Genomic DNA, 26604 nt, shown 5'->3' on the forward strand with positions numbered 1-26604 from the left:
GACGCTCCAGTGCTGCAGTGGGCGCTGTAAACGCGTGCGTTCTCTGCAGCCACCGTCGCGCTTAACGAAGAAGACGTCAGAGATGCTTGTGTGTGTTCGTCCCGTACGGCATTTAACCTGTTTTTAAAGGTTGATTTAAGCGATTTTACATCGGGGTTTTATTTTCTTTAGAGCGCATGTAAAATGGCCTCAAATCCGCCTGGACCAGGTAAATATTGTTTTGTACACGGTGTCTGTTCTTCATCTCAAGCTTATGGGATGTGTTGTACAGTTTCAACACTTGGAAGAAACAAACTCCGTGATATATATGTCATCAGTCATTTTATCAGACATGATGTTTTTCTGTGTTCTGAGCCCTGATGCCACACGGACATCTGGCTTACGTCTATTTGACGTCTGCATTTACTTCTGCAAGACATTGTTTGCCCATCTGCAATGCGTCTCGTAGACGTCTGCTGTTAGACGTCCTGTAGACATCCAGAAGGTGTCCGTACGATGTAGATTTAGAATGGATGTAAAGCAGCTCTTTCTAAGATGTTTAGCAGATGTTTGTACGCAGCGGATGTTTCCAGATCTTTAGCAGACCTATTTCCGACGTCTCCGAGACGTATCGCAGATGAGCAAACTACGTCTTGCCGATGCAAATGCAGACGTAAGCAAGATGGATTGTGCAATCTGGGAACATGTCCCTCTGCAAACCATTTATTAGATATTCTCTGTTTTTTATTCTTTTAATAACATGTACTATAAAAGGTAAAGTATGAAAAGGGTTTTATTGTAATTTTATGTTTTGTATACATTCATAATTATCCATACGAGAGCGAAATATATCATGACTGATATATAAAATCGTTACTTGAAACTGTACTGTGCAATGAACTTTTATTTGCAGCTTACAATCAATATGTGCCCGTAGAGGCACTTAAGATGCTTAACAGTAATAACTGGAAACCCTATTATGCATATATGTCATCTCATGCTGTCGTTTATTCAAGACAAAAACCGGGCTGCTATTCTAGCTGAACTGAATAAGGAGAAGAGACGCCTGATACAGAGTCAGTCTATGAATAACCCCGGAGCCAGGTAATATATCAAAAATATATACAAAAAAAAACATACATAATATATGCAATGTAATAAATGCAATATAATACTTTTTCCCCAGCATTCCTCTTTCTAGACCAGCGGTGAATAAAGAGTTTAGGGACCAGGCTGAACAGCAGCATATTGCCGCACAACAAAAAGCGGCTTTACAGGTAACGAAAGCATCGTGTGTGAATTTCGTTTTATTTTAAATCGTCCATTTCATAACATTTTTCTTTGTTTTGGTTGCAGCATGCGCATGCACACTCGTCCGGATTCTTCATCACTCAGGATTCCTCCTTTGGTAATCTCATATTACCCGTGTTACCGAGGCTTGACCCGGAGTAAAGGAACACTTTATACATTCAGTGTTTGCATTCACTTCAGTCTTTGCTGTGGATGTGCCAGGTGACCTTCGTTTTTTAAGAATCCAAGTTTTTTTGTTTTGTATGTTTTGATTGTTGTATCTAGTCAATATTTTTTTAGGATTTAACATAAAATGGAGAAAAGCCACTAGCTTTTTGTTGTGTCTTTATTTATATCTGATTGAAATACAGCATACTCTGTAAAGGTCTTAGGCACACAAGATGCTTCACCCAAAGATGTTGCTACAGTCCTTACTGGGTTCATATGGTCTTTCTTTATGTTTTTTCAAACTGACTCGATGATAAGATCAAATCTGTGCACATGCCTGCATGATAAAATAAAATCTGCCGTTAAATGCAAATAATGTTTATGAGTCTATATGGATATTTCCATCTCACACACCAAGAGATACAAACAAGGCTATTATAGTTTGTTGAAACAAAACTAATCAAACATTTCTATTTATTAAAATCAAATAAAAACTTCAAAGAGATCAAAAATTGAAATGTTGCATGAGGAATGAACTGAAATACGTTTCAAATAAGGCACTAAAACTAATTACTGACTGAAAACTGAATAAAATAAATATAGATCCATCTTATATTGTAACATTAAAATAAAAAATGTCATAAAAGTAAAAATATTCATACAAATATTAACTTTAAACTGACGTCAAGCCTAAAGTATCACTGGATATAAATAAACATCTCAAAAACATTTGAACCATTTAATGTGCCAAGACTAACACAGTACAGTATTTGATCTAATGGTTACATGGCACTTTCATTTCATGAAAACCAACAATTGATCAAAATCAAACAAGCACGTACCATGTTGAATTGATCCTTTCTACATAATAACAATAGCTGATGGACTTGGCAGGTTCCCAACTATGTGTTTACGTCTCCAACTATTATTCCTACAAGAGGATTATTACATAAAACATCCCATGAAAACGAACCATGGATCTATAGTAAAAGTGTAGTAAACATGTTAAGGTCACCAACTACAAGGACTACAGTCAGCTGAAATTCTGTCATCATTTACTCACCCTCTTGTCATTTCAAAGCTGTATGAAATGACGAAAAAGATATTATGAAGACTGTTAGTAAGCGAACAGTAACTGGCACCCATTCACTTCTTTTAGACACAAACCAAAGCGAGTGAATGGGTACCAGTTAAAAACACTCTTCAAAATATCTTCTTTTCTCTTCTGCGGAAGTCATACAAGTTTAAAATGACGAGAGGGTGCGTAAATAATGACAAAATGTTCATTTTGGGGTGAACTTCAGTGCTAAAGAGTTAACACACTGACACAGAATTTACAGAAGTATAAGGGATTACAGGATTAGTTACTTCACATTTATATCTACAAAATATAGTGAGTAATGATATTTGAAGCCTGTCATTGCTAAACTAGCAAGTGTTGTGTAGTTGTCAAGACTCTGCTCCTGGCCTACAAGACCACCACTGGTTCGGCACCCCCTTATCGCCACTTGCTAATGCAGATGTATGTACCCTATGCTCTATGCTGCAAACAAACAACGTCTTGTGGTGCCATCCCAAAAAGGTAAAAATCACTCTTGCGTACCTTCTCTGGATCGGTTCCACTTGATCTGCCCGCTGCTACAAGATCAGCAGATTCTGTATCCATCTTTAAGAATCGTCTGAAAACACATCTCTTCCGTCAGCACCTGACCGATCAGTTCTTACTTCTATCTCTTTTCTACTCTTTCAAAAAAAACATTTACAACTTAGCTCTGTATACTGTGGTAGGCTATAAAGAGACGAGGTTTTTGATTGCATTTGTGCATTTTGTTGAACATATGCTAAATGACTAAATGTAAATGTTGTTCGGAGTAAAAAACATTAGCGCTAAGATGCTAGCTGTAGTAGTTGAAATTACTACACTTATCAGTATTTTGCAACATACCTACTACTTAAAACAACAATACAACCAGGACAAGAGTCAAGACAACATGTTGAGTATACATAGTTTCACACAGCCTACATGGCACAGACAGTTAGTTTAGTATAAAAAACAGCTTTAAGCTACAAGCGAGTGAAATAATATGTTTTCACAAGTGTTATGGCCTACACCTACTATATTTAAAGCTAACGTTGCATTTTTATGGTGTTTAGTTACTCTTAAATACTCTGATATTCAAATCAAAAGTTTGTACGTTGACTTCCCACGAAAAGTGTAAATGCAAATGTTTGTTATGGCATCAACTTCTGGCTCAACCAATGGCTTCAGTTTGGGGCAGGACAACCTGTAACAGTGATGGCCAGTGGGTTTTCAGATAACCTGTACGGTCGATGGCACTGATCGGGTGCAAGTAGAGCTCACTGCATCCTGCCGTGGAAATCTAACCCCGCTCACATCCAAGTGTGACGTCAGAAGCCATGCCCGTGTTCAGAAGTTTAGATCTATGCAAGAACATGAAAGGGTTTCTCAATTATGGCCGTTTTCAAACCAGGATGGGCATCTCTCAACCATCCAATAAGAAAGGGCAGAAACCAATTTCTGAATTATTGGGAATGAGTATTTTACTTTTAGGGTTCAAGTCTCTTTACTTTTTTAAAAAGAGTTTTTACTTTGTTAATGTATTACTTACATACATTATAAAGAATGTCATATATCATACTTTTTACTCAACTACATTTGAAAAATAAATGGAATAAAAAAAAAGAATTAGTACTTTCTAACTTTTACTCAAGTAATTTACTCAAAAATAGTTGAGTAAACTTGAGTAAAAGTAGTTGAGTAACTTGAGTAAAAGTAGTTGAGTAACTTGAGTAAAGGTAAGATAAAATGTAGTGGAGTAAACTAAATATATGTATATGCTTCATGATAGTGAAGTGAAATTTTCCAAAAGTAAAAACACTCTGATAAAAATACTCAAGTACTATACACCTCTGGGATAGGCATACTATATTTCAACCATCCAATAGGAGAAGAGAATTAAAAACCGCCCACTTAATTTTTTCCAAACTACATTGAGAAACGCCTATACCCTTTTGAAGATGCCTTATAATTGAGAAGTGCCCCTTTTTGTTCTGCAAAGATCCAGTCTCCATACGTCACCCTGTTCCCATACTTTTTGAGAAACTTCTCATCACATGTTATTGGCTGGTTCTGGGATTTTTTGGCTTCCATTTACAATTTGAAAAATGTGGAGAAATGTCGTCCATCTTGTTTTTACAGTCTATGGCACTGATGAGACCTAAGGAGAGTCAGTGGAGTCAAAAGAACCAGCGATTACAAAGTTGGTACCACCAGTGTGGGAGCTTCTCAATTGGACCGCTTGCTGTCTGAGGTCATTGCAGATCAGGACTAACTGATTACTCTGAGCCTCAGACAAAGAACTACAACTCTGATAAACGCTGAAATTAGTCTTTCGTCCTGGAATGTTGGCTTTCTCACACATGGTCTTGACCATCTTCGCCAACTTGTTCTTTCCCAAAGCTTGACAGTTGTACCAGTGGAGAGCTGCAAGGTTCACCCCGGGCTTGATGGACAAGTAAAAGGGTGCATCTTCGTAGAGCATCGGTTGAGGTCTGCGCTGGGCGTAGTCCTTGTAGTCCTGCACTGGACAGGTTTGAGGAGAATGCGGGGTAGCGTAGATGCGGGACTCCGTCATGGACCTCCTGATTCTGGTGTTGAGGTCGCTAAAATCCTGATAGGTCCACTCCAGATACTCCAATCCTGTTTCTGTGTTGAGCAAGCGTACATCACCCCACTTCAGCATGGAGCTGTGGAAGCCCATACATTGCCCGAAAGCTTTGGTGTTGTTGAGCCACACCAGGTTAAGCAAACCCTCCGGATTGAAGCGACTCAGGAGACCCCGTTTCCTCAGGAGCATCTCATCGGCAAGCGTCAGCTTCATTGACTTGTGGGGTTTGTTGCCTTTACCTTTGAACTTGAGCTCCAGCTGTTTTTGCTTGAGGGCATCCTGGGACCTTTGGAAATCTCTGTCTTTCGTAATACTGTAGGCGTAGCGATGCTCCTTCAGGTAGCGTTCAAGACCACACTGATAATTTGCAAGGCTGTTGGGCTCGTATTCAGAGCCGTCCCTTTGCCGCGCATCCACAAAGAAGGAGGCCAGGTACATGTCCAGCTCTTGGCACGGAATGCAGTATATCTCTCTGGTTTCTGTCGGGTATTTGGAAAACAGGAAATCCCGAAAGTTGCGTAGGGCTGTTTGGGTGCTGCGAATGGTCTTCTCATTCTGTTCTCTGTAGTCTCTCTCGTCCATCTCTGTTGAAAGGGAAGAGGGCAGTGTTTTCATGTCAAGAACCTCAATACTTGGACAAGAAAAAAGTTGGTCTGGTTAAAGCAATTGGCCGAAGCACTGAAGATTTTTTATTTTGTTGTGTACGGTGTGCTAAACAAACCCCAAACCTTGAAGGTGTAGTTTACCCCCAAAAAATGTTGACTGTGGAACACAAAAGAAGATATTTCTCAGTCAGTGGTTTTGTATTGATACAATAGAAGTCAATAAGGGTCAGTGTTGTTTGTTTACCAACATTCTTCAAAACATCTTCTTTTGAGTTCTGCAGAAAAGTAAAGTGAACTTGGTTTGCAATGACATGTAGGTGAGCAAATGATGAAAGAATGTTCCTTTGGAATATACTAAACATCCTATGGACATGAGGCAACACAAATATAAATAAATAAATAAAATAACTATAATATGTATTTTACATTTACAAATATTTCAAACAAATATATTTAAATATAAACAATATATCCTATAAAAACATATTCCCATTTTTGTTAAAATACTGCTCATGCAATGTTGTTGTGGGTTTTTTATGTTTTTTACTGTCACAAAATTGACAATTACATTTTTTCCCCAACATAGTACACAAACATAAAAAATATTTTATTTACATTTTATTACTTCTAATAACAGTCATTGAAGCTACTAGTTTATAAACAAGATGTGAATTCTTACACACTTATATTTCTTCACCTTGACAATATTAATACATAGTACTAATCTTTTAGAGGAGCAGACAGGAAGTGGTAAAAGCACAAACATACACTGTAGTTTGTGGTGGAAGATCATGCAATCATTTCAATATCACAAAATCACCCCCCTGGCATGTTTAACAATGAAGCAAATACTGGTCAGGCAAAATGATACTGCAAGAAGACATACGAAACAATTCGATCAATTGTGATGAAAAGCTAAATCGGCCAATAACAAGCGCAGGAACTGACTAAAACATGGATGAGTCCTTCCACAAATCGTTCAAAGAAAAGACAGTCTGTGACACGATGGAAACTGTGTTTGCGGTGTGCTTTATTTGCTGACGATTGGTAGAAGTTCTCCCTTGGCTTTCATGTTTTTAATCTTGGCTTTGATTCCGTCATCCATTGCCTGACGACATCTCACAGCGTAATGGGCCAATGTTTCCTCCTTCTCGTCCCACGGCGGAAGAGCGTGGAAGACTTCAGGGGCCGCCAGGCTGAGTTCCGCGATGGCTGCTGTCCTGGAAATGGTGTTGCGGTCAACACCGACTCGGTCGAAAGCCACTTTCATGGAGACACTACGGCGGAATTCTTGTAGTGCAGCCATGTACCGTGCGATCACGCCGACAACATTTTTCACTGAAAAATAAAATCATCATTTCAGCAATATTGACACAACGTGGACGGCGCAGAAATTCATCAATAATCGGACCAAAAATTAGGCCCAGACTTACTTCGGACACGTGTGTTTTCGCCATCTCTGCTTCTCTTTGCTGAAATCTTGATGGTCCTCTGCCTTTCTGTCGGAAGCAGCTCCACCTCCTCGAAGGAGTCAAAGAGCGCCGGAGATTCAAACACAGCTCCCTCATCAGAAATGGAGCTGGTCTTCTGATGAGAGCCACACGCTTTCATTTGACTTGAGGAATGGGTCCTTCGCTTATCTACCAAAGGAAACCAGACCCCCATAATCAAACTACGGATCTCCCAATTGTATTCAACGATGTGTTGAGATGTTAAGGATTGGTTACCTGGCCGTAGTTGGTCTTGCAGGAAGTCGCAGATAAGCTCAGCCTTCTTGGCGAGTTCCTGCTGCAGAAGTTCTTTGTCCTGCCTTAGGCTGCCGATGGTTTCAACCATCAACTCACTTTTGCTTCTCTCAGCCTGCAGCAGAGCTTTCAGCTTCTCTATTTCATACACAGCTGGAGGAACTGTGTGAGATAGAAAACAAGCTTTACCTCGGGAGTTCCTACAGGGAGCGTTGACCAGGTTGATCTTCAGCTGGTCTTACTAGACATGACGGGGAGAATAACTAGACCTAGTTTACCAGATAAGCATTTTTTCTACAAATATAGACGGTTTCATAAACCGTATAAAGCAGGGGTCTCCAACCTTTTTGTAAGCGAGGGCAACCAAAATAAAAAAAATCCTCTAGAGGGCTACTTGTTGATAACATACATTCTAACTTTAAACATGTGATGCCTTATTTTTACGCTCACAGAACCAAATTCAGTTTTCTTTCCGATATTAAAGCTTATAACACTTGCTAATAATAACCTTTCATGATGATGTGGCACTTGGCTGATCGGTATAGTCACAGATTTGTCAACTGTCTTGAGCATTATTGGTGAGCCCTGTGTTTAGCGGGCACCTTACAGAGTTCATGCAGGCTACCAGGTGCCCACGGGCACCACGTTGGAGACCACTGGTATAAAGCATAAACAGATGTAACTGCGCATGCGCACTTTTCTGACCCCCCCCCAAACTTAACTTCTAGAAAAAAGAGTCTCAAACAATAGAGCGCCTGTAGATTATTTCTGATAACAATCAAAGGAAACTGAGAAAAAACGTAACTTGGCTAAATATAGCTTTACTTTTTCCATTTCTTTGTCACTATGGATTTTTGTTGCTTCAACTGAAGACCTTTTCATACATAGTTTGTATGATAACATCATTTTAAAATAAAAAACAAAATACTTACATTTAAGTTTGATATATCCTTGCCTAGAAATAACAAGGTTAATAGTTATTCACATATTTCTATTCTATAACTTAATTATATTATTATTATTAATATTTTTAAACGGTGTACATTATTGGTGTAAGGTTATATCTACAGTCAAATAGAATGCAAAAACTTCAAAGCTCAGTATCTCAAAGCTGCTCAAATTGCAGATAAAACCTTATCATTCCAAGGCAACGATATACTAAACCCACCTCTGAAGAAATCCCACCAAATCAAGAATGTAGATGGTTAAAAGCAAAACTGACAAAACAGATACACTGAATGAATTCAATGTCAAACTGCAATGCAATCCAATCTTTTCAACAGTTTATTTAAAGGCAAAAATGGATCACAAACATCATATTTTGATCTTTGATTTTCTTTTAATGTATCAGAAAATGACAAAAGCACTGGTGACACACTAGATCAATGAAGTATTTACATGAAAACTAGTGAAAATAGACGTATCAGCAATCTGTCTTTGAGGAAGTGCTAATAGTTCCTGCACCAATAAAGGTGGATAAAAACTAAGGATTAAACTGGTCAGGTGTGGGATGTCCTGACCATCAAAGGCAGAACACTCATTCTTTATAAAAACCTTCAGTTTGTCAGACCATAATATTTGGTTGGTGAAAGCTCTAAATTATACTCGCGGTAAACCAGTCAATGTGTTTGAGAGACTGCGTGAATTCCAGCTCATTTTTCTTCTCTTTTTTACATTTTATCAACTGTTTGTAATGTGTTACTTCAAGGCCTTACAGGACAGTAAAAATACTTTGTTTACAAACGCCATTTGTACCTCATTGCTTGCTGTTTCTTACACAAAAACAGGCAAGCTTAACCGATTCGTTCATTTTAGCTTATTAAAAAGGTAAAATACCCAAAAAAGCAATTGCCTTTTCATTTCAGTTTATCCAAAGATCAGGCTAAGCAATCCTTTAAATAAAAATACCCTTTTATGACTCCGTAAAACAATTATTTTCAACATTTATTCGCTACTACGTGTCGCTGCCTCCACATCTCCGGCAGTCATTTTTATGCTGTTTGTAACAGACAGTAGAAGGCAAAGCTTCATCTATATAGGCTCAATGTAAAAAGAAAAAAAATACAAATACAAATAAATCTTGTTTTAACATGCTAACTTATAAATCCCTTAAGCAATTTTTTGTCCGTCATGCACAGATATGGAATGATGTGGTTATCAATTTAGCATCATAACAAACAAAAAAGAATATAAAAGACACAAAAATACAGTTGTTTGTATACGGTTGTGTTGATATAGCAATAGTTCACATTTCGACTATATTAAAGATACTGGGTACGATTAGAAACCATCAAAATGGTTTAAGTGACAACGTAAAATGGCGTGTTTTTGATTGTTACAATGCTGACTAACATAAATAAGTACTAGACTACTCTAAAACTAATGTAAGTGGTTAAAACAGTTTTGTGTTGACCGTCCAAGTCAATAGCTCAATAACCATCACAGTATAGATTACGTTGGGTTTGTTTGCATGAGTGACAATGAAATAGTAAAGTTCATTTGTGCAGGTATGAATCTATGATCTCCTTTATCCCTTATGTCCACGGGTCTGCTTCCAACAGTGTTTTTCTTTTGAAGTGTATGGATAACAGTTCTGCGAATGCAGAATACAAGAATTACATATACGAGGGGTCATTTTTGCCTGAAGATTGTTCGTCGCAGAAAATAAATGATTCTTGAGAGGACTCTTGTTTCTTTTTCTGACCGATTCGAAGTCGACATTTGTTAATGCAGGCCTTCTTCAGCTTAGATGATTCCACAGGTGTCCATCCATCTATAGTAGAGCAACGAAGAACATATGCTGCGAGAAAACAAAAAGGAAATACTATTAAAGACATGAGGGTGAATAAATGTGAAATTATTTTATTTTGAGGTTGAATATTATTATATTTATTATCCCAGGTTCAACACAAAAACAGTAATATCATTAAAAACTGAACGTTTTTAGCCGTATTACATCAGAATTCTGTAATGTCTCCCAAATCGAAGATATTTACTGAAATTATTATTAAATACTTTAATAATATAAAAAAAGAGATGTCGCCTCATCAATAAACTGAAATAAGTTTAGGTCTAACAACAATTACGAAATTAAAAAAGGCTTAAACAAAATGCAAACAAATTAAAATTATATAGCAATAAAAAGTGAACTAATAAATAAGAAGATGTTCAAATATACATAACATTTACATAAAAACAAAAACAATAAAATATTTAAAATATATATTACAATAAACAACCACAGGAAAAATTAAGAGAGCCTTTCAAAATGATTTACTATTTATAGGCATGTGCTTAGGTAAAATTGTCATTTTTGTTTAATGATTTGAACTACTACTAAGAATATTTCTCCCAAATTTTAAATAAATATTGTGTTTCTATTTGCAGAAAATGAACACTGGAGAAACAGGTAAAGACAGTTCATATTCACCTTTTAGCAATACAACAGTAATATTTGAAGACGATTTAGGAAAAGTGAAATATATTTATGTAATAACATAGATTTTTATCACAGTTTCCATGTGTCTTGTCATGCTGTCAGTCGTTCACATTGCTGTTGGATGACTTTGTCACTCCTTAGGTTTGATTTTGTTGAAATATAACAGACACTGGACTGGAATGACCGCAATACATCTAGACATGCTGAATAAATAAACATTTGGAATGGTCTCTTAAATTTTTCCACGGCTATACATCTTTAAATAAAAACGTGATAAAAAAATATCAATAAAGCGACAAATTAAAACTCAAAACAGAACTTGAACTCTGTCCCGAATAGAAGGTCCACTCAAATAACTTACACATAATCCCATCCACTCTTCTTCTGTCCAGGATCTTTTTGCCATCAGGTACTTTTCCCCTCTTGCCGAAAGCGACGGCGCCGTTAAGGTCCTCCTCGCTGAAGAAATGCTCAAACAGCAGATGAAAGAGTCTCATACTGTCCTGCCGGGACTCCTGTAGCATGGACGCCAGTTTGTAGTGCGGCAGGTACAGTCCACTTCCTGGAAACAGCTCCTGCTCGCCCAGTCTGGCCGGAGTGGACAGAGGCACCTGGGTCCTCTCGTGAAACACGAGGATTCGGTCAATGACTGTCTGCAGGTTCTGTAGGGTAATAGTATCTGTGTTTGGAATGAGAAATTAGAATTTATTTCATACTGTCGTGTCTGCGAGGTTGGATTTCTATTGATTTCCTTCTATATTGGCGCTTGGGCTCACCGATGCTTGTTATAAACTCTTCCAGGTGTTTCCTTTCTTCGAAATACCTGTCACTGTTTGGACTGACATCTGATGGGCAGAACTGCTCTTCTGAGCTTTGTGCGGCTGGGATCAGATGTTCTGCAATACATCAAATGAGAATTTTTAAGGTTTTATTAAAGGATAAACTCTTTCCAAGTGACTAAGGTTTTGATCAAGTGGAAAAACACAATGATGATAAACACAAATCCGCACAGTGAACAGTGGTCTGCATTTCACACAGCTGGCAAGTCCACAGACAATACAGCCATTTTCATCAGAGAAGTTTTATTTATTTGCAATGATGCAAAGTTTCTTCCAAATTCATTTGCCTCATGCAAATTCATTCATTATGAATCTAAATACATCAAGTTGACAAAAACCGTCATGTTGCATGCCAAAAGAACATAATTCTTGCTTAAAGAAAAAAAAGGAAATGTACTCAGTTGTTATAAAATGCAACAATGCAAAAATGTGTATTCTAATAAATAAAAAACAATTACTTTTCCGCTCTTGTCATATTGGGGTAAATATGACCCAGTTATGTTATTGACTGGTTTAACAAAAACTACAGTTTAGTAAAACATTTCTATACCATATCAAAGTTCTTGCAGAAATAACTAACCATGAAGGGCTTTCAAAATCGCAGCGTAATCCATCTTCTCGTGTGAACCTGTAAACAGAATACAATTATAGTTTGTCCACAAAAGGTATTTATGAATATTCTCTATTATCTTATAAGCATTTTCATGCATGCTTACGATAAAACGCTCATTTGAGACGTTAACAACGTTACATCTACTGACATCCATTTTCCTCTCAACAAAAGAGAAAAGGTGTCAAGCAACTCACCTGTTTCTTTTTCATGATTTTTTTTTTTTTGGAGGTGAAACAATAACAGCACCATCCATTTCCATCTTGATTGAAATGCAAATTATCCCCAGAGTCTCTCGGGAAACGGCTTAATGCTTCATTGCAGAGTAGAAGAGAGCGCCATCTCATTTACTATCTCAGTAAGAACTGGCTGTCTGCTGTTCATATATAAATAGCATGCGGAATTCACTTTCTAGAAAATGAAAGATTTTTCATCATTTCATACTCATGTCATTCCAAACCTGTATGACTTACTTTCTTTTGCAGAACACAGAAATGAAACATTTTGAAGAACATTGATAACCAGACGACATTGACCCCCATTGACCATTTTAGAAACATGAAACGACTGAGACATTTCACAAAATAACTTCTTTTGCGTTCACATCACAGGTTTTGAATGACACGAGGGTGAACAAATGATGAGCAAATGTGTTTAATTTCCCTTTAAATGGCCTTTCTAAACATAATCAAATGTTATAGGCTAATGACACTTTCACATTTATTGTCTGTATCACTCCGCTTTTGTGTTCACAATGATTCAGACCTAAGATATTAATATAACAACACGAACCACTGCCATTACAATGTATGGCGACGACTGCAATGCTCAATATGGCCGCTCTAGAGAAAGAAGTCCCGCCTTTAAGAAAAACCAGCCAATCGTCAATCGATAAAGACTGACGGTTCTCTGGGGCGGGGCTCTCGTGACTTGACGACCTCGAAAAAATATCTTTTTTGCGCAATTTAAGCTTAGCAAACCAAAGTTATGATCAAGTAATGTTTATTTATTGATCAGAAACATGCTGTTTAATTGTGATTTTAGAAATATCTATTCACCCATTAAAGTAGATAGGACTGTGGACTTGCCATGACGTAAATAGCTGCCCAGAGGTGTTTTAAACATGGCCGCCGGGTGGCACAACGTCCGCAAACTTTGTTCAGACTTAATCATGTATAGTAAAAGTGGAGCAGAGAGTGACGTCGTGATTTTTGGGTTTGAGTTTTTGTAATGTCGGTTTTCTTTCATTCCAAGATGGCGTGATACAGGGTTTGTTTTACTACTGATTATGGGATGAGTAGGATATGGAAAACCTGGACTGGATTTATTACAGAAGTCGGAGTGAGAAAAGAATAATGCTTTCACTCTGTCTTATTTACAGACCTGTTTCATAAAAGCAATATACAAATATTGAGAATTATAGATCATATGAAAGCAGAATAAGCTTTCCATTGTGTTTGGATAGGACACTATTTGTCCGAGAGATACAACTATCTGAGGGTGCAAAGAAAATGAAAAAAGGGGAAAGATTTGTCAAGAGGAAGATGAGAGACACCAGACCCAACAATGCAGATGACCCGAAAGCCGCTTTCAAAGCAACCTGGGCTTCCATCACACCTGAGTAGTTCCACAGACTGAATGCCTACATGCCACGCCGCATTGATGCAGTAGTTCATGCAAAAGGAAGTCCAACAGAGTATTGAGTGCATAGGAATGAACATACTTTTCAGAAGCCTGAGATTTCTGTTTAAAATAACCTTTTTTTATTGATCTTATGCAATATTCTAACTTTCTGAGACACTGAATTTTGTCTTTTCATTATCTGCAAGCCACAATCTTTAGAATTTCAAGAAATAAAAGCTTGAAATATTTCACTCTGTGTGTAATGAATCTATGTAAAATATTGGTTTTACTTTCTGAAATGAGTTATATTGAATATTGACCTTTTTACGATATTCTAACGAATTGAGATGCACCTGTATACGTAAAATATATGTTAATGTCTGAAGTGAGAGATTTGCCGGCTGAAAACCTCAAACTATGCTTTCATTTCATCTTTACTCTTTAATCTTACTCGAACACACTATTTATATTTCATGTTACAGTACTGTACATAAACGTGTCGACAAAAAGAATGTGTTCACCTTTTTAAATGGGGTATTGTAAGGCTTGTGTCTGTTTTGTGAGCGACGCCCACTTTGTTTCGTGTCTGTTGTGTAGTATTAGATTTCACTTCTGCGGTGTGATAAATCTCATTTATGGTCTTGAGTGAGGTGACGTCATAAAAGTAATCATGATCAACATGCGCATGCACTCCACCCACGAGCATAGCACTCACAAAAAATATGTGTAGCAGGCTATGCGCTGACTTTTTTTATGGGTTTGGGCTTGTGTTTTATTTACAGTATGCAAATGCATTTGATTTTCATTCAAAACATAAGGGCACAAAAAATGGCTTGCATGATAAAATAATCAAGCAGAACTGTTCGAAACAAACAGTCGAAAAGCCTAAACGCCCTGCTTTCACACAAAGAACAATAACTATGAAGATAACTACATTAGCGCCCACACCAACGGGTGTAAACGTATTATAAACTTGCATATTTCACAATTTAAAAGCCCTTTAAAATGAAATGCATTTTGATTGGCTGTTAAAGCTTTATTATTCATTAGTTTGACAAAAATGATCCCAATGACATTATTCCTCTGAAGGTGGACAAATAATATTGATAGCGACTAGATTCACATGCGCACCGATAATGTGATTATTCCCAATAATCAGAATAAGGCTTGCTCGCGGTAACATGTTTACATGACTTGAGCAAACCCCTTCACTCTCGGACACTCGCCATTTTTATTATTCTGATTATTTGTTATAATGCCTAGCAGAAATCATACCAGATACAGTAGGTGTGTTACTGACTGTCCACTGCTTATATGTTTAAGTGCAAAACCCTTTCTACCGGCATATTTCATAGTTATTCGGTATTGTGTTAAAAAATATGATGAATATGAAAGTCTGTTGCGTTCGCGCATGAGGTACGAAATGTTGAAGAGCATTCATTTAAAAATGTTTACCGACAGTTTTTACAAAAAAGGCATTCAAAATTCTCATTACCGTAACCATTTATAACTGTCCATCTCATAACATGTTTTGCTTAAAAAAAGTTTGTATTAATCAAACATTATATATATTTAAAGTTATATTTGGATAGATTATTATACATGTAAAAAACTTTAAATGCGCAAAACTACCTGTATCGCAATACAAATTTAAAAAGTAAGAATATGGACACGCTTCTTTTCTTCGTGTTTATTATACATAAATATTTTATTATACTGTCAATGATTTTCTTGTCATGTTTTGTCATCTGAGAACATCTAGAAGAATTTCCAATTGTTTTTTCAGAATAATTGAATTTATGCCCTCAGGACGCATTACGGTAATGAGAATTTCAACAAAAAAAGAAAAAAATACATAAATATTTATGTTTAAATGTATGCATTTTTGTTATGAACACAAACATGTTTATGAGTATCATGCCATGATGTTTCAATGGTTTCGTGTGAATGACCAGTATCCATGGGTTCTTCTTGCCATTAAAATCGGCATACGATATGGAACTACGATGATGCTACAATTATGAGCTTAATCGTATTATTTATACCGCAGTATTGTGTTTCCATGATGTCGAGTTTAATCGCAATATTGCCTCGCATTATGAGGGTGTATCATGTAAACGTAGTAAACGATACAATAAAATGATTCCTGTATTGTTGTTGTCTTTAAACGTGGCGTGAGAATTCTCTTAAATATAGAACGATTTTTTTAACTTTACTGCTGGGTTATTTCAATTCATGGGTGGGTGGAATACGGACAAACTCAACCACTGTGTTTATGTTAATCCAGCTAAAGTCATTTTTTGTCATTGACATTTTTCCACAAAAACATCATACTGCATAATGTAAAGAACGTGCTGTGCAAACAGAATCTTGATATATTGGATATCGAGGAAAGTAAAGTCATGCCAAATATTGAAATCACAGTGAAATCAAATTTGTTAATCTTATGCCTTGACCGACTGACTTTCTCTGTACAGTAGGTGCATAAGACTTTTGCATTAGGTGCAACATTTTTGTGGTAAACACATAGTGGAGCTTGACTTGTGTTGGACTAGTTCTTTAAAACATCCCCCATTCTGAGCGTAAACACATATCGGATCCACATTTAAATACATTATACATAGTGATCAACCAACAACATAACCCATCACTTGGTGCTCATGGAGTTAAGGGTCTTTACCTGCATTTTCTCTAGCTTCTGTACTAAGTGCCTGGGCTGCCAGAAGATCCATCTCTGGGTTCACGCCAATCGAAGCTTCTCCATAAGACAACGAAGACTTTGGAAATTCATCCCTGTGCAGGACCCCCATAGCGTCAATTCGTCCAGAGTGGGTTAAAGCTGCCATACTTTGACTGGATGTTGGGTTCGAGTTAATCTGCATTTTATTCTGGTTAACGTGCGGAGGACCTCGCAAGGGTTTGATCATAGACGCCGGAGAGTTCTCCAGCGGTAATGACGAGAACCCCATGGGGTCATCATCCACAGGTTTGTGGGACGCAGCAGACCCTGACGGCGGTCTGGTTTGGGTGTTTGGTTTGGGTGACTGGGTGATGGCACTAACTGACCGGTTCACCTCTGAGCTGCTTGGCATCTGCGAATTGGCCACGCTGTAATAGTCTTCACCCCTTTCTTGTTTGATCTTTTTCAACCCTGGATCAGTGCAATCCACGGGTCCGGGACCTTTGCTGGCTCTTTTCCGGTGCGCAATGTTCGGGGTGTGGTTCGAGTCAGCTTCGTCATCCGTAGCCGAGGATTCGCAGACGATGTCGTACAGGTTGTTATTGTACTCCTCGCCATTGTCGTCCATCTCGGAGGGTTCGCTGCAGTTGGAGATGTCACAAGAGTCGTGGATCTGACTCGAGTCACCTTGACTGGAATTGCCTTTGCTTTTTCCGACATTGCCGAAGAAGCGATCTGCCAAGGTGTTGTGGATGGTGGCGGACGTCTGCATAATACTGTCCGTGTTGATGGTCCGACTGTCTTGGTAACACATCCGTTCCTTGTTTCCTGTTTTGCATGTGATAGCCACTGGCCAGTGGTAGGCGTGGCCAGCACTGCATCCCCACAGTGCCGTGAGGGTGCCGTGGGAGCCCTCATTGAGCATGTGTTTGAGGTTGGGGATGAGGGTGCAGATAGTTCCATGACTGTGGGCCCATTTAACCAGCTTGGCAAGGTTGTCAGAGGAAGTGTGCAAGCAGTCCTCCATGTTGAGCGTCTTCCCCTGGTATGAGAAAATGAAGCTTTTTAGTACAGGCTTAAGCATTTAAACAGCATTCACATACGATTTTACTTATAATGTGATGTGTTTCAAGACGAGGCAGCAAGAAAACGATATTGGATGTGGCTAGATTTTATCAATCGAGAATTGGTTGAAGTGTGAAAAGTGGTGGGCTATTCCTCTCCTGAAAAACCACCTGTAGTTTGAAACGTAGCCTTAGTGAACATGACCAGGAGCATGTACTAAAAAAGGCGAATAGGATTCATTTGGATATCATAATATTGAACGACAATAAAACTGCATAAGGGAGAAAACATATTTAGAGTCATAAAATATATTTCGTTGCACTGTACTTGTATGTGTGTAATGACAATAAATTGAATCCAATCATCCAATAAAAACACCACATCATGTGATGAAACGGATCGAATTAGTTCTTCAACAACATGCATGGGTAGTAGACAAATAAATCGCACATTGATATACAATGTATATTGTTTTCTCAATGTTGGCCGTCATACCACAGGCACATGTAAGGATTATCTGTCAACTACCCAGACATAAAAACTGGACCGTTGATGGGGGATCAAACTCATTGTTTACATCAAACTCGTCTGTAGAAGTGGGTGTATTTCACTTTATAACACAAGAGTATGATGCACAATGGCGCGTTATCGATATATCAAGATTGAGGATATATTGTGGCACGATATATATATATATATATATATACAAATTTAAAGAAAATCAGATAAGTATCATAGAGCTATGGCTTTCACGATATGAAGATGGTTTAATCCCATTGCTCGAGCTGCCAACACATGACCTGCGTTAAACCATACAAGATTAATATTTGGTTTTTATTTTTGCTTAAAACAGTTCTTTCTCAGGCTTTAATGTTTTCTTTATTTATGTTAAGATTCATTTTTCAAGTGACAGATCGTGGTGTTACAAATCTGGTCGTTGTTGTTACAGGTCACACCTGAAGACACACCCCTATTACTAACAACAATAACAAAAGACCACCGGACACGAGCATTATTCCCTATTTGTGCTCCTCCGCGTTTCATTATTGTACCGAATGATCACCCTGTTCAATATCTACATGCTTTTCCAATCTGCTTGAATGTATACCGCGGTATTACCATATCTAAACACACACTTATACGTTTTTGGTTGCTGGTATAACTTGAAAACACACCCCACTACACAAACACACGGGCATTATTTCTTGCGCTTGTTCTTTGATGTGTTCGGTTGTGTAAGGCGCGATGCCTTTAATGTCTTTGAGCATCTTAAGTGACAATGTGTGCCTGTCTGAAAACCGAGTCAGCTGTCCACATACACCGCGGTTCTGTGCACCGCGTTCGGGTTTGTAGCCCGATGCTGTTTAGGGAAGCTGTAAAATCCATTTGGGCTGCTTGCTAGGGTCCGAGACGGAGCCCGTGTCTGTTTATCTAAATACCTGACACACACACACACAAACAAACAAACACACACATACACAAAGAGCCCGACAAAAACATCATGCAAGTTACCTTCATACAGGAGAATAAACTCCGCTATCCGCTCACATATGCTGTCGTTCGCCGCCTCTTTGTTCGATATCAGTCATCGTTGGTTTCAGAAGAGCTTTAATTTCTACGTTTCTATCTCAATTTTTGACAGTTTTTTATACAAAAGCCATTAATTTAGCTTTTAATGGACGTGTAGCGGGTACTTCCGCTAGCGCCGGAAGTACGTGTCTGAGATATGAGATATCATTTGACGTGCGCGTATGGATTTTTAATTACATATGATTTCAATATTCGATCGTTTTATATAATATTACATCCGTGTTTAAATAATAATGCCACATACATACTTGTAAATGGACCGTAAATATGCCCATAGTGACAACATTCGGACATGCATAACGTTAGGCGGATGCTACAATTAAAAGGTTATCGATTGACTGTCCTAAAAATAAACAAAATGACAAGGACTCTCGTTTTATTATACAGACGTTATCATTGCTGTGCACGAGTTTATTGTTCCTTGTTAAAAATGAAGTAGCACGGACACAACATACATTGCTTGAAACGGTACCTTTGAAAAACAGACAAATGAACTAATAGTCAGAATTAGAGTTTGGATAGGTCAGATGATTTTACATATTATATATAGACATTTTAGAGTTCATGCTAAAATCTCTGACCTCCTACAAAGTTAAAGTCTCAATCTTGAGGAGACACATGTAAGATTTCTGGGGTCTTTACTGCCGTTTAGAGGGAAAACAAACATATTTTGTAAGTCTAACTTATATTTCACAGCCGTATAAGTGTAATCGTTTCTATGGTTGTCATGATGCATTTTTGTAAGATTCTCGTTTTTTATATCTTCACCAAAAAGCTGTGGCACGAATTATGTTAAACAAAATCAATGGAAACCCCTTTATTAAAATTACTAGCAGCTTGACAAATTGTTCACCAAAAACAGTGAAAGAGAAAAAAGACACTGAAAGATCTTGTAAGGCAGGAGAGGGACGTGAGCATTTCAAAGCTTGGACTTCATCATAGCCATCATCTTCTCCATTTTGAGGGCCAGACCCATGTCGCCCTTAATCTTCAGCTTTCCAGACATGAAGGCCATGGTCGGCTTTAGTTTCCCTGTCAATAAAGATGATGTTTTTCTTATTTAAATCGTTTTATTTAGTTTCAAAACACCTTCTGCTTATCTTTTGTATTCGTCCAAAAGCATTCGCTCTCAGACCAGCGCATGTCAACATAATGTGAAGTGAACCATTCAGCGTTTTCATACCTGCAAACATCTTGGTGAAGTCTGCGCTGTCCATAGTCATGACAACATCAGCTTTGACAGGTGGTTCCCCGCTGCCAGCACCCCCTGCATCATTCTTCAGATCAATGTACCAGACTCCGGCATGTTCGCCTGTCATTCACACACAATCAACTTAAATAAAACGTATGTCAGGTTTATGTTTGTCAATACAGGAGTTGAATGGAAAAAGAGTGATATAGTAAATACCTGATAAATCAAATTTGTACACTCCTTGTGTGGCCTTTACTAAATCTGGATTCAGAATTCCTCTGAGTATGTTGAATGTGTCAGCAATAGGTCCGGCAGCGGCTGAGTCAGCACTAGATTTCCCACTCTTGAAAACTGGAGTCGCACCTGAATGGAGAATAAAACATGTGTATCGAAAGTTGTTCGCCGAGAAGAACAAATAGCATGGCATGTTTTTCAAAGATATCATCTTTTACCATATTCTTCCATTTTCTTGACTAGCTCCTCTGGCTGCTCATCCAAGAAAAAGTCAGGAAGCAATGGATGCCCTAAAAAAGATGTTGTCCCGTGTTAAACTTTAAAGTTGGAATCCCTACAAAGCATGTTTTATTAAAGTATTTAGTAAGGACTTCGGTCACAAAAGTGCTGTAATAAAATGACATATGCTATCATTCAAAAGTTTGGGGCCACTTGACTGAAATGTTTTTGTGATCTTGACGGCATAGTTCACTCATTAATGAAGATTCTGTCATCTGTCTTTCAACCTGTATATGACTCTTTCCTCTGTGAACACAAAAGAAGATATTTGATAAATGTCTTTGTTGTTTTGTGTCCATACAATGGAAGTCAATGGTGGTCAATGTTGTTTGGTTACAAACGTTCTTCAAAATATCCTCTTTTGTGTTCGGCAGAAGAAACATAACTCATACAGGTTTGGAATGATATGAGGGTAAATAAATGATCAAATAATTTTCTTTTGGGTGAACTATTCCTTAAAAACCCTTTGATCTGAAGGCATACGTCTGAATGTTTGAAATTAGTCATGAACAAATTATAACTGTTCCAACATAATATCTTTCTTTTTTTAAATTCATTTATAGACAACTTTGGCCATTATGTCCTAAAGTTTACGGATGTTAGTGTAGGTTCTTTATCATACCATTCTGAAATATCAAGTAACACAAAGCCAACCTGGTTCCACCGAATAAACATCAAAGTCTTTGATGCCCTCCTTTTTGAGAATGTCGTCATCAATGACGAACTGTCCCGTGAAGCTGGTGGGTTTGTTCAAGATTGCGTAGGCAGCGTCAGCCATGATCTCCACATTCCTGCATTGTTTACCCACTTCTGAGCCACCCAACATGTCCATGGCAGCCGTCTGGATGGCTAAAGACACGTAAAGAATGCTTCAGCTATAACCAAACACACACTACATGATGACTTAATTATAGAAACTCTATATTTACCTGTCCTGGGCCATAAGGCGTTGACGGCAACGGAGCCTTTGAACTCCTGGGCCATTCCGAGCACACACATGGACATGCCATACTTTGCTATTGTATAAGCTATATGGACGTATAGGAGATCATAAGTTATTTGTAGGGCTGTGTCTTATAGACTATAGACCACTTCGCAAGATGTAAACACTGGTCCAGAAGCACTTCTATGTTTTTTAAATCTCACTTTTATACTTGAAACTTTAAGATAATCGTTTAATATTTAGATTTGGTTAAAAATGTTCTGTTAGCTGCATTTTGTTCAACCATTGTGTAGTGTTAAAAACCCACACAGGAAGTTCTTTTGGACGAGCGTTGGTGATCAAAGTGGTCTGTGCATAACATTTAACTTTTTTTATAATAATTCAGTTATTGCTAAATATTGCGATATGTAAAAATGTATATACTCTGATTATTTCGACAAATTGCGGAGCCCTAGTTATTGATTACCAAAATTCAGCAATCCAGTACAGATCTTCAGTATTTATGCTACCTACCTGTGTGATTTTTGAACCAGATGGGATTGAGGTTGAGAGGTGGACTGAGGTTAAGAATATGAGGGTTCTTGCTCTTCAGAAGATGTGGGATGCATAATTTAGATCTGTAATAAAAATAGAGCAATGAAAATAGCTTCAGTTAACAGCACTTGGAACATGAACTTGGGTTGGACCACAAAGATGTACATCAGCACTGATATAACTGGAATACTCCTTCTGTGTATGAGACTGCGGGGACGGTCGATAATAACTTAACTCTGGGTGTGCAGAACAAGAGTGAATGAAAACACTATTGTGCGTATATTGTGATTGTATGACAAATATGCAATGATCTCATAGGTAATATTTTACCCACGTCAGATATGTTCCCCTGAGATTGACGCCTAACATCAGGTCGACTTTCTTCAATGGAGTTTCCAAGGTTCCTGTTAAATTGATGGCACTGGCGTTGTTTACCAGTATGTCAATTCCTGAAACAACATAACACATACTCTGAAAACAATTGTGTGAGCGCTAGAAATCCGCAACACCAGGAAAGAATTACAGATGCTGACCTCCGAATTTCTCCACCGCCAGCTCCACAGCGTCACTTATCTGCTTCTCGTCCCGAACATCTACGATGCACGGCAGTGCTTTTCCTCCCGCGGCTTCAACTACCAAACACACATCATCCAGTCATGGTCGCATCACACGAAATATGGTTAATTTATCAGAAGGTAAAATAGGTTTGTGCGTCTTACTTTCTGCAGCAGCTGTGTAGATTGTTCCTGGCAGTTTAGGGTGGGGATCCGCGGTTTTAGCAGCGATGACCACATTAGCACCGTCCCTCGCAGCTTTGAGAGCAATGGCCTTGCCAATACCTCGACTCGCACCGGTGATGAACAGGGTACATCCCGCCAACTTCCTACCAAAGATGTTAAATGCACACACATTTACATGAAGTCATTTAGCAGACGCTTTTATCCAAAGCGACTTGCGGAGTTCGGGGAGCATTAAGCGGTATGTCATAAAAGAGCAATAGTACAATAGGTGCTAATACAAAGATACTAGTTTCAACAAAAGCCAGAACAATACCTGTTGAGAGAAGAGGGCTAGTGTTTTTCTTTTTCATTTGTCTGTCAAGTATTCATCGAAGAGGTGTGTTTTAAGTATTTTATTAGTAAACTACTCAAGTTTATTAAGTAATTTACATACATTTGTATCTGTAACAAGTATATATAAATTAATATTTAAATGTAATCTACATGATGTATTGATAGCCTATAAAATACTCAAATTTCTTAATTATGTAGTTTGTTTGTGTATTTATATAATAAATACACAATATGTTACACAAAATAACTTTGTGTTAAATCATTTTCAAAAATCATGTTTTGTTATCACGTTTTATTGTGTGAGTTAGCTTTTAGAGTTATTATGGCTTAAGTCAAAACAAACCAAATGCAGTTTGATTGATATTAATTGGAATAATAAAAAAATAAAAAAAATTGACAAACCAAAGTCTTCATATAAATATCACTTTACATACCACACAAATATATTACATAAACACAAAACTTTATTTTTTTTAACAGCACTAAAGTGAACACATCAAAACGATGAGCTTTTCTTCAATTGAAACTTTCACGGGGTTCCTTTTTATTTAAACTAAAAGTTTGCATTGAACTTTTCAAATGGCTTATTTCATTTTTATTGCTTGTTATCCCAAAGTTTTGCTTTGGCAAGTCAAAGCTGCTTGCTATTAACTACTCGACAGATTTGTTGGTTTAAACAATAAAGACAAAACATAACTGTTAGATACCATTAGCAGATGCATTAAAAACAGTGTTTGAAACATTTATTTTGTCTTCTGTGTGAACAGATGTGAAACAGTCAAGCACGTCTCTCTTAATGACATTAAATAACATTCTATTGAATTGCATAATATATAAAAGATTTGTAAAAATATGCCATAATCGGTGCTGACGTCAAGGGACGCACCTGCGCGTAGTTGGCTCAATTTAGGGTAAAGGTCACAGCGTTGCAGTTTAGAGAAACGTGTAAATACGTAATAATAAAATAATAAATGCAAGTGTATTTCAATGTGCAATGCCAAATCAACAGACTCAACGTGACTCCAGTCAAACTATGTGGAGTTTTTTATCTGCAAAGTTTTGACAATGAAGTCCAACCCACTGGTGTCCTTCACATCTGAGCTTAAGACCGAATACATCTACAAGAAACAACCAGAAACCAGCCATTTAACCCACTATGAATAACACGCTACATTAAAGTAAATGAACTTGAGTTTTCTATGCGTGACTTGTCGTGTTTGACTGTGTGATCGGAACTCACCCTGTATTCTGCAACATGCCGAGCTGTATGTTTGAGCTGTGATGGAAGAAGAGTTGGCGTGACGTCGTTATCTATAAGTGCAACATTAAATGATCCTTCTCGAGTCGACACGGTGCGATGAGCTCTCGCCCTTTACTCTAGTAACAGACTACACTGACCACTTCCGGGTCAAGTTTCGTGGAAGCGATTCTGTAACTGCCAACAATATTAAATCAGACAAACGAACAACAAAGCGAAATAGATAAACGGGCACGCGTTTATACACGCATTAAACGGACTTTATTTGATTTTTTCAAGATAAGATCACAATACATGATCAATGAAAAACAGTAAGGTGGAGTACAATAAATAAAAGCGCCGAATAATAAAGCACATCATGTACATGTGTAGATTAAAAGTCACCTTTCAGAGTTTAACACTGTCATTGTGACGTCTGCGCTATATGATAAAAAACGTAGAAAATGTATTAATGTGAATTGTTACTTAAGAGTAATATGATGAAACACATGTAATGGTTCTAGGGAAACAATCATTTGTTATTTAATATTTACACTACTGTTTAAGATGAACCTTGTAGGTTATACTTTATATTTAGAATTTATCATAAAAAAATACAGACACAGATGTCTTCCTCGCTGTGTGTGTGACGTAAGCAAAATTATAGTAGAGCGCCGTCTGGTGTGTTGGAGAGCTTATGTCGCTCTCAATAACTCTACTTGTTCCAAAAATAATGCTTTTATTCGTACGTCGTGTTCTTAATTTTTCTAACTAGTGTTTTTCATTTTTATCTCAATCTATTTTGTTTGTATAATAATAATAATCATAATTCTCCGGACACCAAAAATGATGTTACCATGACGACTGTCGATTGTTTAAAGATCGTAATGATTGAAAATAGATGACTTCCGCGGTCTCTTACTACACGAAGAAAGCTAAAAGATCAAACACCCATCCCGACTGACTTACAATTGACAAAACCTGCCAACATTGAACCCCTCACGTGCATCGGGGTTTGCTTACACAACACTTTTGATGACATACACACCTCACGCGCATTTCATGTATGCACAAGACTGCAGTTCAGCAGGTCCAACAAGTGTAACACGTTTTTACACGCCTCGGGCATCTTCACTGCCCACATTACTAGTATTTATAAGAATAGTCACGATCGACAAACGCTGATAGGCATTTTTGAAACGGGGAACATTACCGATATTAATAATTCATTGCGTCCACCATAGAGGGTAAGACTGGTGGACTTTATGTTTTCAAAGAAGAGTTTGCTTTATGCTCCACAATGAGTTCACCTACTGCATGTTGGTTGGAAACATCGGGCACTAAAGCGTTCCCCGAGGCCCGTTATCTTAATTAATAAATATGTTCCTGGAACGAGATCTTTGCTTCATTAAGCTCCGAGTGCGGACGCTATCGTGAAATTATGCGTCAAAACAATGGATGCGCAAAACTTATTGCTTGCTGCCCGCAATCGTCCGGCAACAAACATTGCGCGTTTAGATCATTCTTCAAAGGTGTGTCTGCTGAAAAGGGGAGGCCATTTTGTACAGAGAAGCGTCTGTACATGTCTGTGTGTATGTGTGTGTGTTTCTGTGTTCACGTCAGGAGCAGGAAGTGTGTGTGTGTGTGTGAGCGCCTTTGTGCCCGAGATTGTGTTGGGTCGAACTGTAGTAACAGCAGCACCCGTTTCTTCATTTTCCTGTGCTTGCATTGTTATTTCACCTCGCCTCTCTTTTCCTCTGTGCAATGGATGGGTATGTGAGTTTCCAGTG

General features: G+C 37.9%; 4 protein-coding genes across 10 annotated transcripts in view; 2 read left to right on the top strand and 2 right to left on the bottom strand.

Annotated features, from left to right (window-relative positions):
- Positions 1 to 1807, top strand: inip (ints3 and nabp interacting protein). The gene is made up of 4 exons (XM_079449181.1): positions 1 to 208; positions 996 to 1083; positions 1166 to 1256; positions 1336 to 1807. The coding sequence occupies exons 1-4, from the start codon at positions 184 to 186 to the stop codon at positions 1429 to 1431; spliced, it is 300 nt and encodes a 99-aa protein (XP_079305307.1). The 5' UTR covers positions 1 to 183; the 3' UTR covers positions 1432 to 1807.
- Positions 1808 to 6354: 4547 nt separating this feature from the next.
- On the bottom strand, positions 6355 to 19458 carry kiaa1958 (KIAA1958 ortholog). 3 transcript variants are annotated; one of them, XM_079448233.1, is made up of 6 exons: positions 19245 to 19458; positions 16668 to 17709; positions 12335 to 12382; positions 11692 to 11811; positions 11277 to 11594; positions 8739 to 10276 (listed from the first exon to the last, which is right to left on the bottom strand). In XM_079448233.1, the coding sequence occupies exons 1-6, from the start codon at positions 19248 to 19250 to the stop codon at positions 10092 to 10094; spliced, it is 1719 nt and encodes a 572-aa protein (XP_079304359.1). In that variant the 5' UTR covers positions 19251 to 19458; the 3' UTR covers positions 8739 to 10091. The 3 variants fall into 3 exon arrangements, with proteins under 3 accessions (XP_079304358.1, XP_079304359.1, XP_079304360.1); XM_079448232.1 differs by lacking the exons at positions 8739 to 10276; positions 11277 to 11594; positions 11692 to 11811; positions 12335 to 12382 and adding exons at positions 6355 to 7069; positions 7165 to 7371; positions 7459 to 7638 and having other exon boundaries at positions 19245 to 19433; XM_079448234.1 differs by lacking the exon at positions 12335 to 12382 and having other exon boundaries at positions 19245 to 19433.
- Positions 19459 to 19479: 21 nt separating this feature from the next.
- On the bottom strand, positions 19480 to 25487 carry hsdl2 (hydroxysteroid dehydrogenase like 2). Its single transcript, XM_079449220.1, has 12 exons — positions 25220 to 25487; positions 24818 to 25012; positions 23224 to 23387; positions 23038 to 23136; positions 22839 to 22953; positions 22484 to 22587; positions 21957 to 22055; positions 21682 to 21876; positions 20967 to 21038; positions 20731 to 20877; positions 20506 to 20634; positions 19480 to 20354 (listed from the first exon to the last, which is right to left on the bottom strand). The coding sequence occupies exons 2-12, from the start codon at positions 24832 to 24834 to the stop codon at positions 20242 to 20244; spliced, it is 1254 nt and encodes a 417-aa protein (XP_079305346.1). The 5' UTR covers positions 24835 to 25012; positions 25220 to 25487; the 3' UTR covers positions 19480 to 20241.
- A 939-nt stretch (positions 25488 to 26426) lies between these two features.
- The window catches only part of ptbp3 (polypyrimidine tract binding protein 3), a 44321-nt gene continuing 44143 nt past the window's right edge, over positions 26427 to 26604 (top strand). For 2 of the 5 annotated variants that reach the window (XM_079449225.1, XM_079449221.1), the window contains exon 1: positions 26427 to 26586. Coding sequence is in view for 2 of the 5 variants with exons in the window: in XM_079449221.1 (XP_079305347.1) it covers positions 26579 to 26586 (8 nt within the window). In the remaining 3 variants the exon portion in view is untranslated. Of the gene's footprint in view, positions 26591 to 26604 lie in introns of all 5 variants that reach the window. The other 3 variants (XM_079449226.1, XM_079449227.1, XM_079449223.1) reach the window with 3 other exon arrangements.

This window comes from Barbatula barbatula (assembly GCF_947034865.1).
Source record: "Barbatula barbatula genome assembly, chromosome: 24".
NCBI lineage: Eukaryota > Metazoa > Chordata > Actinopteri > Cypriniformes > Nemacheilidae > Barbatula > Barbatula barbatula.